The sequence below is a fragment of the Poecilia reticulata genome, chromosome 7 (assembly GCF_904066995.2).
Source record: "Poecilia reticulata chromosome 7, P_reticulata-male-v2, whole genome shotgun sequence".
Classification (NCBI taxonomy): domain Eukaryota; kingdom Metazoa; phylum Chordata; class Actinopteri; order Cyprinodontiformes; family Poeciliidae; genus Poecilia; species Poecilia reticulata.
This window is the reverse complement of record NC_088836.1, coordinates 28,363,014-28,375,872: the sequence shown is the minus strand read 5'-3', so window position 1 is coordinate 28,375,872 and position 12,859 is coordinate 28,363,014. Positions and strand designations below refer to the sequence as shown.

General features: G+C 39.0%; 1 protein-coding gene across 2 annotated transcripts in view; it reads left to right on the top strand.

Moving 5' to 3' along the window:
- hspg2 (heparan sulfate proteoglycan 2) overlaps positions 1-12,859 on the top strand; it is a 127,129-nt gene that overhangs the window by 86,815 nt on the left and 27,455 nt on the right. For both annotated transcript variants that reach the window (XM_008414489.3, XM_008414501.3), the window contains 14 exons: positions 39-131; positions 223-315; positions 501-731; positions 1,221-1,334; positions 1,411-1,538; positions 2,630-2,716; positions 2,862-2,920; positions 3,026-3,187; positions 4,151-4,261; positions 4,429-4,529; positions 5,818-5,998; positions 10,152-10,211; positions 12,091-12,213; positions 12,302-12,454. In XM_008414489.3, the coding sequence (XP_008412711.2) occupies positions 39-131; positions 223-315; positions 501-731; positions 1,221-1,334; positions 1,411-1,538; positions 2,630-2,716; positions 2,862-2,920; positions 3,026-3,187; positions 4,151-4,261; positions 4,429-4,529; positions 5,818-5,998; positions 10,152-10,211; positions 12,091-12,213; positions 12,302-12,454 (1,696 nt within the window). The remainder of the gene's footprint in view (positions 1-38; positions 132-222; positions 316-500; positions 732-1,220; positions 1,335-1,410; positions 1,539-2,629; positions 2,717-2,861; positions 2,921-3,025; positions 3,188-4,150; positions 4,262-4,428; positions 4,530-5,817; positions 5,999-10,151; positions 10,212-12,090; positions 12,214-12,301; positions 12,455-12,859) is intronic.

Sequence of the window (12,859 nt, the reverse complement as noted above, 5' to 3'; positions counted from 1 at the left end):
TAAACAAACTAACTCATAAATTGGTGTCAACGCTTCAGGTGGGTTCTTATGGTGGCAAACTGAAATACACCATAACCTATGTGACCGGTTCCAGAGGGACAGAACTCGAAGATGCTGACGTTCAGATTATTGTGAGTATGCCTTGCAGCTGGTGTACTGGTTTCCAGTCACAACTCCCAATATCTGCTGGATTTACTCACCCGCCCATCTTGTCCACCATAGGGTAATGACATCACACTGGTAGCCCGTCAGGCATGGCGGAGGAACCAGCCGGGCAGCAGAGAGAGAAGACAGTTTGAGATCATCTTTAGGGAGGTGAGTGCATCCTTACCTCACCCAAACTACAGTAATGTTGTAGAATTATTACATGTGTTCTTAGAGATCGGTCTGCTAAACCTAAACTGGATAACTGAAATGTTATGTGAGCACATTTCAATCATCAAAGATCTGTCCTAAATGTGTTGGCGTGAAGCTGATGGACCTTTGTTTCTGCTTCACAGGAACACTGGCGTAGACCTGATGGCATGCCTGCCACCAGAGAGCACCTGATGATGGTTCTGGCTGATCTGGATGATATCCTGATTCGAGCATCCTACTCCACTGAAATGCGCTCGTCCAGCATCTCTGACGTCAGTATGGAGGTGGCTGTGCCCAACTACAGTGGGTTGGCACAGGCCTTTGAGGTGGAGCAGTGTCGCTGCCCGCCTGGCTACCAAGGACTCTCCTGCCAGGTATATGTAGATGTGTTCTGTATAAAAAAGAAAGTATAATGAAACCTCTTCACCATTTTGCCTAAATAAAATGGATACAGTAGAATACTGTGCTGCAGAAACACAAGATCTTAGCAAGTATTTTTATCTAGTCTGTAGTGCAAATATCTTAACGTTAAAGTAACTTTCCAGCAACATAGAAGCTTGTTTTAAGTTAGAAATACCTTAATATTGGTGAAGAAGTATTAGTTCCACTCGCAGATTGTTTCACTTGTAACATGGAAAAAGTCTTGTTGCAAGTTTAAAAATCTGCCAGTAGAACTAGTTCTTTTTTATTAATATTAAGGGATCATTGACTTAAAATAAGCTCCAATATATTGCCAAAAAGTAATGTGTAAGTTAGTTTTGTCTTACATCAAATGTACTAAGATATTTCTATTACAAAGTTGAGATTTTGTGTTTTGCAGTTTGTTCTCTTTAGTTTTAAAAACAACTCCATTCCTCTTCCAGGATTGTGCACCTGGCTACACTCGTACTGGAGGAGGTTTGTACTTGGGTCACTGTGAGCACTGTGATTGCAATGGCCACTCTGATTCCTGCCACCCGGAAACTGGCACCTGCACAGTATGGAGCACAAGTTTATCATGTGACTGATATCAGTTTCTAGATTTCCCCGCTAACACAGTCGGCTTCTTTGCAGAGCTGCCTGCACAACACACAGGGAGATTTCTGTGAGCAGTGCGCCCCTGGCTTCTTTGGCGACCCGACTGCTGGCACCCCGGAAGACTGCCAGAGATGTGGCTGCCCTCACACTGACCCAGACAACCAGTAAGTGTTTGCACACATACCAAGAGCTCTTATTTCAGCTCCATTTATAGCAGTAGACTGATCTGTGTCCAGCTCCTCTGTTTACAGAAAATCGGGTTCAGCTTCTAGTATTCTGATTCAACACCAGCAGATTTATCCAAGCAACTTGCATGTAACTGACTTCACACTTGCTGTTAGGATTAGATTGTATGCTGGGATTTCCCCAAGTCCAGTTTCTGTAAAGCTTTGATGTTTATATTCTGAGTCGATAAGAGGCCTTGTTTTATGTCTTGGAGGTAATTTGCTGTTAAACTGAGTAAAACGAAGATCAAAGGGTTCAAGTTCACATTTCAAATTGCCTACATCTTATGTTTCCAATTAGTTAGCATTAACCACAGAGGAAGTAGACCTTAACTCTAAGATCTCCAAAGGGCTGCCGACATTTTAGTTCCTGCATAAATCAACTGGTTTTTGGTGTTAAAGTTCTCTAGAATATGAATATACAGACATTTGGAGTGGATCCACATTTCAACTTTCACCTGCAACTTAAGCTAAATAGGACTCCCACTGTGCCATCCCAAGATTTTCTTTTTTTTTTTTGCTTTGAACAGTTTTACTGTACATTTTTCTGGCTCCACAGAAGACAAAAACAATGTTGTAACAACAAATTGCCCCAAAATGATCAGAGTAAAAAGAACACAATGACAATAACAAAAAGCAAAACAAACTCAACAAGACAACATAGAATACTGTATGCAATGAAATATCCACTACATGAGGCACTATCCCACAGTACAATGTTTAAGCATTTTCAATAAGCCTATATGTGACCCCATGCTTAACCCTAATACAATCAGTGGCTCTTTTCATCCTTTGGATTTTTTTCTGGCAATACCAAGAAATCCAAACACATTAACTGACCAGAAAAATATCTGATTTTTGAGTTTCGTACGCTGCTCAGGGCTGAACAAACTGAAAATCATCTGATAGTGATCACCAACTAATTTTTTTCTGTTTGTGCGCCTTTATATTGCAACAACTAAAAAATAATGTGTTGCCTAGACACATTATTTTTTTCTTGATTTTAATCTTCTGTGTAACTTGTGTGACAGATTCTCTCCTACATGCGAGAGCCTTGGGAATGGAGACTACCAGTGCACTTCCTGCCAGCCTGGTTATACTGGCCAGCACTGTGAACGGTGAGGCGGTTTTTCTTTCTGTCATGGAGAAAATTCAACCAACTGTTTTAATATTTCTAATGTAGTTTAAATGAAAGCAGGGGTTTTTGTGGCAAAATAATCCCTGATATAAGTAAAAACTGTTTCTTTTTTTCATCCTTAATAGTTGTGCTGAAGGATATGTTGGCAACCCACAGGACAGAAATAAGTGTCGTCCAAATGACGGTAATGCAAACTTCACTTGAAAAAACCCCCATGTGATCTTGGTGAAATTAGAAAAACAGTGGATATTAAAGGATTTTTTTTAATATTTACTGTTGAATTTTACAGCAGCCCACCTGGAGGTGAAAGTGTATCCAGAGCGGTTTGTAGCCACACCGGGCAGCTCTGTCACGCTGCGCTGTCAGGTCTCTGGATCTCCTCCACACTACTTCTTCTGGTCCAGACAGGATGGACGGCCCATGTCCAGCGGTGTTGACAGACGCAGACAAGGTGTGGGAAGGCAGCTTTGAAACAGACTCCATATCAACTTTCACTTTAGATTGTCATAAGGCGGGGGTGCTGAAATAATGGTGTATGGCCCCTGACCGCAGTTCAACAATCGTCTAAATTTGGCTCTCCAGCAAAAGGAGCTGATGTAGATGGACTCTTTCATTATGTTTTATGCTTTTTAAAGATAAATGTGTATATTTTAAAATGGAAAGCATTAGGTACAGCACATAATATTCTGCTTTTATTAGCCATGCTTTTCATTAAACTTGATAATTTATTTAGTTGTTGCTCGGAAAGGCCTGAAAACGTTTCACAGATGAACAAATTCAACCCAAAAAGTTAGGAAGATGTTATTTATTTTATTTATGGCAAAAGTCTGACAACCATTTTTGGAGCCACAATAATTTGTTTACTTGTACTTAATTTAATTTAATTTTAATTTTTTTGCAATTTTAATGGAGTTTAATGGAGTGCAATTGTGGGAATTGGTGCAAAGTGTTTGGATACCACTGAACTGGAGAGAAATTGTTACAATATGATACATTTGGATACAATTACATGGTTTTACAGTATGATTATGTTTACAACATTTCTAATTTGTTATTTCTAAAACAGCTGTAGTGAAATGGGTTGTTCTTGATGGATGCCAAAACTGTACAAGCTTTGCTTTAACCAACTTATCAACAGTGTGCAGCAACAGGTGCAGGAGGGGCAGAACTGCACTACTCTATGAATTCATGGAGCCAGTGCCACCTCTCATCCCTCTGTCTCTCTCAAAGGCAGCTCTTTACATGACTTTTTAATTTAGGCACAGCTAAGCATAAAATGTTACCAGTTTGAAACCTCTGTACACCTTTATACCAGTTTAAGCCCATTTCTAGTTTGGCACATATTGTTAGCTGTAAAGCAAAAAAAAAATGTCCATGCGATGAAAACTTTAACTTTACTTATTTCTGTGCGCAGGAGCAGAGCTGTACTTCTCCAGCGTCCAGCCGAGTGACGCTGGCATCTACATCTGCACCTGCCAAGACCAGCGTGGCTCCAACAGAAGCCATGCTGAGATTATTGTCGCAGGTGCCACTTTAAATTGAACAATTTGAACAATTTGCAGTTCATTTAATTAACCTTCACAGCAATCAGACGTCATGCAAACAATGTCCTTTTAGCACAGAACTTTTGGACTGAGTATTCTTTTATTTTCTGAACAACCATTATAACCTGTTGTGTACTCATTCCTTCAGGTGGCCCAACTAAACCCATAGAGGTTACAGTTGAGGAGCCTAAATCTCAAACCGTGAGGGTGGGCTCCACTGTCAACTTCATTTGTACTGCAAGGAGCAAGGTAACTCTGCTGTCTGCATATTAATGTGTGTGAGTTTCTCCAACTTTTAATGCAGTGATTGTCAAGCTGCTTACCTTGCATTTCATGTCAGGAACTTATTAGTAAGATTTGCACAGTTGCGACATCTGAAATGCAGAAAAGTCGTGTCAAAACCAGTTGATCATTTCAGAACTCCACTGGTCAATTTTAAAGAATTTAAAATGATTGACTTTGCAACTTTATATGAACCACTAATGGGTTCCATTTTGGTTAAAATGGCATCCCCCGCAGACATAATCAGACTCTGTGTCGGCACCAAGAGGCAGATATAGGATTGTAATTCAAACATTATAAGCAAACCGTAGTGCTGACTTGTCAAATGGGAATCTACAATGAAGACTTGGCGGCTCTGTGAGTGCATCTTTAATCACTGATTTAAACAAAGGCTTTAGGAGGTAGTGAATCTGCAACGTTTACACACAGCCTACTCATCGGATAAGTCACAGTTTTGCATTTTATATGACATAAAGCCTTAGCTGTGAGAGACTCGCCTGTCGTCAAAATGATAAATGACGTATAAAAATCCTGGAAGATGAACACAGGAAAGTTTTTGATAAGTTCAGACTTGCCAATGATGAAGTTTTAAGGTTATTCTTCAAAAGGTGAAAGCCATTTATTACACACAGTGATATATTTCAGGCATTACCTTTATATGTGTTGATTTTAATGATCATGGCTTACAACTAATCAAAATTCACAGTTTTAGTTACACAGAGAATTTTAGTATTTATTAACACCAATAAATATATTCTTCATAAGCACAATGCAATGATACACACAACCATGGGAAAGGCAACTACCTTAAAAGTTGTTCATCAAGTTCCCACCAAGGGTTACTTGCATATACTATTCTGTCTTATATATACTTTTCAGTAGACTGATATTTCTGCAACTAATCCTTCAGTTTTATTGGTGGTGACATAATATAGTGAATCTGGGGTTAAATGTTTTGGATTGAATTATTAAAAAAAAAGAAAACATTTTAATGGTATTCTAATTTACTGAGATGCAGCTGTAGTTTCTCTTACAATTAAAACAAACCTGTAAGCAGCCACTGACCTCTGAGCATGAAAAATGAAAATGTTTAATTTCTTTTTTAAGGAAAAATAAAAATCTGGTATCAACATAACTGGCGAGGGACACTTTTAAGGTTTCCGGCCTTAGAGATGTCTTGGCTTGTCCGTCAGTCTTTTGAGACATCGTCCTCCTTACTGTGATGTCCGTGTCTTCTCTGGTCTCCCCTTCACAGTCACCAGCCTACACACTGGTGTGGACCAGGAAAGGCAACAGGAAGCTTCCCAACCGCGCCACAGACTTCAATGGCATCCTGACGATTCAGAACGTCCAGCCTGAGGATGCGGGCGTCTACGTCTGCACGGGCTCCAACATGTTTGCCATGGATGAAAGTAGTGCCACCCTCTACGTCCCAGGTTTGTGATCCTTCGGTATGGCATTCCACTTCCCATCACCCTGATCCCTGCTTCTGCACCCCTGCTTTGACTCCTATAGTGTCTCTCACTAAATGTAACCCCCCTCTCTTCTGCTTGGAAGGATGCATGCATGGCTGTTTTAGTGTGTTTTGTTATTGTGTGACATCAGTGCTGATCACTGGGTTAACGGCCCATTAAGCTTGCAAGTCTAACTCCTAACGCTGTCAGCATATATGTGCCATGTTTTACTAGCAAACTGCCAGTCCAGCTATGTTCACTGGCATGATATTATTCTAGCTTCCTAACATATATGTCTTATATGACCTGAGTTTCCTGGACTCCATAAAGAATACAGCTTGTGGGTTTAGGCTACGTTTACACAGCAGGTCTTGATGCTCAATTCCGATTTTTTTGCTGAAATCATATTTTTTATTTTTTTTATTTTTGCCGTGTCGTTTATACTGCTAATTAAATGTGACCGCAATGAGACTTCTGTGTGAACGGGTCACAACCCCGACGCGACTGTCATGCGTTGATGTCACACTTTACGGAAGTAACAATGGATGGAGCCGTTTATGGATCGCTTTTAATCCAGAGATGAGAGCCGGCAGCATCGTCACAAGATCATAACAACATGAAGGAAGCCAAAGAAAAGAAAGCACAGCTAATAGCAATGACCTTATGTGGAGCATTGACTGGGATTTCTGTGGAGAAATCTGTTTGGATGGGTAGTCAGAACCAGTGTGGTGAGATTGTGATGTGATTCGCTTTAGTGACACAGACTTCTTTCATAAGTTCACAATCATAATTTTCAGCCATTGTTTATGTCCTTATTTACCACATCCGGTTTCTTCTGGTGCAAATTTATGCTGCATGTCTCACGTCAGTTACATAAATGCCGGATAAAATGCGACGTGACCGTTCTGACTGCAAACGCTTTGAAAATAATCTGGTACCCATCCAAATTAGAACCACATATGCAAGTGGCACATATTGGATTTTTTGGGGGGTAAAAAGATCCACACTGGGCTGTTCAGGCTGCATATAGGTCGCATTTAGGCAAATAAGGCGGATTTGGGTGGCTTTACCTGCTGTATGAACGCAGTCTTGGGGAACAATTAAAATATATAATGTGCTACATTTCTGCAACATTTGTGGTCAAATACAAAATACGCTCAAACAAAAAAGCAAACCTCTGGGAAATGGGATTTGTAAGTAAAGCTTTCTGCCAACTCTGTGCTGGGAGCTACGGCGGGGTTTTTATTTTTCACTTGGGTTGAATTAATCGGTGGTGGTTCGGTTACTTCTTGATCGCTGCTGGATCTTTGCCTTGGTGCTACTGTGCCAGTTGCTGGATTCTTGGGTTTGTTTTTAATCCTGGGCTCCTCTTGCCTGAGCGGGGTGTTCCACGATGGGATGAAATGCAAATGCCACGATGGGATAAGTAACTGTGCACCTGGGACTTCTTCAGTTCACCTGCAATAAGACGGGACTCAGAAGAAACATGTGCGCTTTCCTGTTTTATTCTGTTATTTACAGTATTCCTCTTACACTCAAACGCCTGTTTGTAACTGTCATTTTTACCTAAAAATGAATGTCAATGAACATATTGGTGCTATTAGCCAGGAAGTTGTTATACTGCTGCGATGCAATGCCTTGAAAAATTATTCATAGCCTTTGATTTTTTCACTTTACAGCCACAAAATTCAATGTATATTAAAGGTATTTTATTTAACAGGCCAACCAGTTAATCTCCAGGTAAAGCATTTTGAAAACAATGTATCATTTTCCTTCCACCTCACTGAAAAACACTACATTGTGTTGGTCAGCCACATAAAATTCTAATAAAATGGATTGATATTTGTGGTTTTAATACTAAGTGAATGAATTTTAAAGGTATTCATATTTTTCAAGGCACTTTCACTTACTTAAAGTCAGTTCTGTTTGTACAATGTTTCCTTTCAAAATTCAGTGTTGATAGCTGAAATATTATTTTAGATACGAAAAGTGGATAAAAGTATTTTTATCTGTATTGTTAACATTCAGCTGCAGTTATGTTTTTTTATTTACAATGTGTCAATGTTTAGTTTTAAAGTACTGAAATCATAATCTGATAATCTATCATTTTCTTTGCTTTTAGTTATTTTATGTTAAGAAATTGTCTGTGTACATGCACTCACCTTGTATGCACTGTGTTTACATTAAGTTCATTTATAAGAAAATATTTCACGGGGAATATCACATTACATTCTAAACCACACGTCACATTGTTGAACTAGGCGTTTTTTATGTATTCAATCCCATTGATTTGTATGATGGCAGATATGTTTCTGTTAAAATGACAGAAATGAAATGTACACATCATATTTTAGTGTATTTATCTTAACTGTGAAATCATTTTGTGATAAAGAAGCAATGGATTAAAAATATAACAGACTAAAATGAATTGTGAATTGCCCTGTTTCATCTTAACAGTTTTCTTCAGGAAAACCACAAGCTGTATGTCTTGGTTTAGTTGAGATAAAATGACTTTTTTTATTGTTTACATCTGCTTTTTCCCACTAACCTGCATGACTAATATGGAGATGTTCTTCTTTTGTTGTTGCACATCTTCCACAGCAAGTATATGTGTGTATGTTTTTGCATTTTTATGTCGAGCAAACCAAATTATTATTGGGTTAACAATGTTTTATGCTTAAATATTTTGTCTATAATCATGTCTGCAATACACTATTTCTGATATTTAAATAGTCAGTTAAACATGAGCTTTAAACCCATCAAACTAAGTTCAAAGGCATCACTTTGAACACATATCGACAAGATGAATAGGTACTTTTAAACCACAAACAGGTCTTAATTAGAGTCCAAAGTGGTTGACAATCATGAGTTTTCTCCAGTTTTATCAAATGTTTGAATCAAATGAGACACAGCTATATGCTGTCCAATTTAATCCAAATCAAATAATTTGTTTACACAGAGAGCCAAGCTCATCACATCAGTTCGGGACTAATTTCTACATGAAATTAAAGCAAAGACTGCTCAGATTTAATTCCACAAATACCTCCATCATTTGGCTCCTTGTCCAGCAACTCCAATACAGTTAAACACAAAATGACTGAGCTACGCATACTTTCTATGAAAAATAAATATAGAGACATAGAGCTAATGGCAGCAATAGTTCTGCCAATGACTTTATTAAGGTAAAAAGAGCACAGCTTAACACAGAATCAATGGACCAAGTGTCCTTTCCGTGAAGAAAATCAGAAGAAGAGTTTAAAAAACTGCTCCAAGGTAATGACAGCAATTGGTCCATCAATAATTGTTCAAATGTGACAAGAAGTTTAACACAGAAATGCTGAGCCCGATTTACTTTCTACACAAAAGAGAGGAAATGAACAGTTGGTGACAGCATTAGCTCTATCTATGGCTCCATTAAGGAAAAAAAAGAACTAAAACTAAGCTATAACTATAAAATAACCATGCCACAGAAGCACTGAACCAGGTGAACTTTCTCAGGGAAAGAAAAACAAAGAGAGTAGGAATAGTAATGACTATAATATTTAATTAATGGCTTGAGTTTGTCAAGAGACATGGCTAAGCACTGGAAAACTATGCTAGGACAACTTTCCATGGTAAAAAAAACAACAACAAAAAAAAACACTACACAAAAACAAAAGTAGCAGGAGCTATATATCTATGATTAGCTTAACTTAGAAGCCACACATGGCTGAATGTTGAAGCACTGAGCCAGGTATGCTCAAAAATCCATGAAACCAATGGCAGCAATAATGTCAATGACTTTTTTATAGGAAGAAAACTCAACTGGACACAGAAGTACTGACCCAAGTGTTCATCACATGAATAAAAACATCAGAAACAAAAGAAATGGCAGCAATAATATCAAACAATAAGTGTAAAATGGCTGTTGCTAATAGTTTTAAAACACCTGAATCAAAGCTGTGCCAAAGGTTCATGATTTAAAGCGTGCTTTAATATGGGTGTGGTGTTTTATTGGACCCAACTCAACATAAATCTCAGCAGCCCACGTGTGGAGAAGGATATACAGTAAACTGGAGGTACAGAAACTGCTGTTGATTTGAAGAGCTGATCTGTCAGTTTACTTGTCCCCCTCCTTCCCTCCCTCCGTCTCCAGAGGCCTCACAGACTCAGATGTTTTACACAGCCTATGAAATGTTTGAAGGACACAGAAAGCGTAAGTCTGCGATGTTTCCTCACTGGTCGGACCCAACTCTCCCTCTATTTGTCATGCATGCTCTCATCTTCCACAGCATGGAGACATGTGTGGCCTGCTGATGCCCATGTACAATCAGCTGATCTTGAGGTCCAGAAACCAGATGAAACTGTGCTCAAGTCTGGAGCTCCCATGTTGTACAACATACCAGTCTGTAACTCGTTAAAATGAACTTTAGTGGTTATGTAGAGTCAAACCTAATTGTACATGAGCATTACTAGTCACCATCTGCCTCTTTGGGTTCATTGTGGTCCATCACTGCAGGAAAAAGTGCATGTTCAGTTTTATAGGCATCTCCTCAGGAATGTCAACTCTATTTTCCATCTTTCTGAAAGATCACATTGGGCTGTTTTGGGGGGAACTGTCAAATTTTATGGGCTCTTGGACTTTTTTTTTCCAAATGAAATCACATTTCTTGATCTTTGACTCTTCTCTCTTCGCATCACCTCCTGTCTTTCAAGGAAACATGCTGTCCTCTGGGCTTCAAACATCATACCTGTGCTCAATACATCCCATTGCAATTTCTTTGCATCATTCTTGAATGTGTTTTTTCAGACTGGTCTTCACACTTTCATTCATGGCGAAAGGTACCTTAAATAACTCACCTTAACAAGTATTTTAAATGCTTAAATAAATAATTATGTATCCTGATGGTAAACCATAGTAAAAGCATGAAAAAGTAAATTGCACCAAGCAGAAGAATCCAGGAGAGTGCAACACAGCTGAATATGCTTAGTTTATTTCGTATCAAAGACAAGTCTGTTCATTTTTTTCATAATTAGTCACAAACCTTACCATCAGTTTGACAGATAAATTTTAATTTGTCTTGTTCTTTGACTTCTGATGTAATATGTTCCATTATTCAAACCCTGCTATGTAAACGGCTAGCTTTAGTTTTCTAGCCTGCTATTTTTTATCTTAGAATACATCCATCTTCACATTTATTGGCATTCCTGGTAAAGATTTGTAGAAATACATTTGTTAAATTGTTGCTTTAAGAAGAAACAACGATTCACAATTTACTTTAGGTTTACAAGAGTTTCTAGGAACTTCTAATTGATGTAGACATTCTGTTCCCTTGTGTAATTACTGCAAGTCCCCATTTCTTCTAGCTATGGGGACTTGTATAGCTAGTCCCCATAGCTATGCAAGTCTCATAACACTTATTTCTCATGCAAGTGTTATGAGAGGTGACACTTGTCTATGTCACCTCTCATAAACAAGTGGATTATGGAGAATGTTAAAGCGTCTCCAGAACATCAGAATATTAATTATACTGTAGGATCCAGAATTTTAATGTTACAACATTACATCAGGAACAATGAAAATGTTCCTATTGTCCATGACTTCTTATTATCCCCTACAGAGTTAGAAACTAAAACCTTGCTTTTAACCTGGATTTTGCTTGCCATCTGGGTCAAACAATCAAAGCTTCACAGAGACTCTGACATGTTTTCAGCCTGCTTAGACAGCTCCCTCTGAACTGAAAGAGGTCTTTATTAAGCTCTGCCACCGCCAAATATTGGAGTGGACAGAAGCGAGCCAAGCTCTTGCAGAGAGAAATATGCCAAGAAGCATTGCCAAGCAGTGCCTCACACATCTGTTTTGTCTACAGAAAGATTCTCTCAGACTGCCATCTCTAAGGGTGGGAGTCACAGCTCTGTCTTTCTGAAAGATCACATCCCAAAGCTCAAAATGTCTTCAAATTTAACAGGATTCCCCTGTCCCTACTATTCAACTTTACCGCTACCCTGAAACCAGTCTGTATTATCAGGATTTACTTCCAGTTAACAAGTCTCTGCATTAGAGCTATGTTTCACTGCCTCATATCCTTCTGTAGCTGCGGAGGGGGCCCAACCCATTGCAACCATCACCCCCTCAGTGCTTAACGTCCGACAGGGTCAGCGGGCAGAACTTCACTGCACCGTGACTGGAAACCCAACACCAGCTGTAGAATGGATCGGTAAGACCAGTTTAGGGATCGTTTGGATGTTGATTTAGTTTTTTTTTTCTCTAGGGAAAGACAGCATTTGATTATTAAATCTTTACAGGTGGTCCAGGATACAGGATGAGTCCAAGAGCTGTGATAAGAAACGGCATCCTCACAATCCCAGCTGTGGATCCGGCTGATGAAGGGGAGTACACCTGCAAGGCCCTGAACACTCACGGCGAGCACACAGCACGGGCCTCCCTCCATGTCCAAAGTATGATCAGAGTCTGTCAGTGAGAGGGATTGACTTGTTAATCATTTGTTTTCCTACATAAACAGCACATTATTTAACTTAAGGCTGCTGTCTAACAGGGTGAAGGTACGATGGTTAACAAAGGTTTTCAAACTCTTTAGAATTGTTCATATTTAATTAAAGTATGAACATCCACTCACCCCAGATTCTCATTTGGATTTAGATCAGAACTTTGACTAGACCATTCTAATGGATGGATATGTGTTGATCTAAACCAAGCCATTGCAGGCCTGTACTGGAAGACTATCTCAGCATTCTTGCAGTTGTGCAAATTAAAGTTATTGGCTGGTGGGATATTATTTCCTTGCACTGATCTAGACTTTTTCATGTTATCTCTGACTGCTTATCTAAAGGTATCAGAGCAAA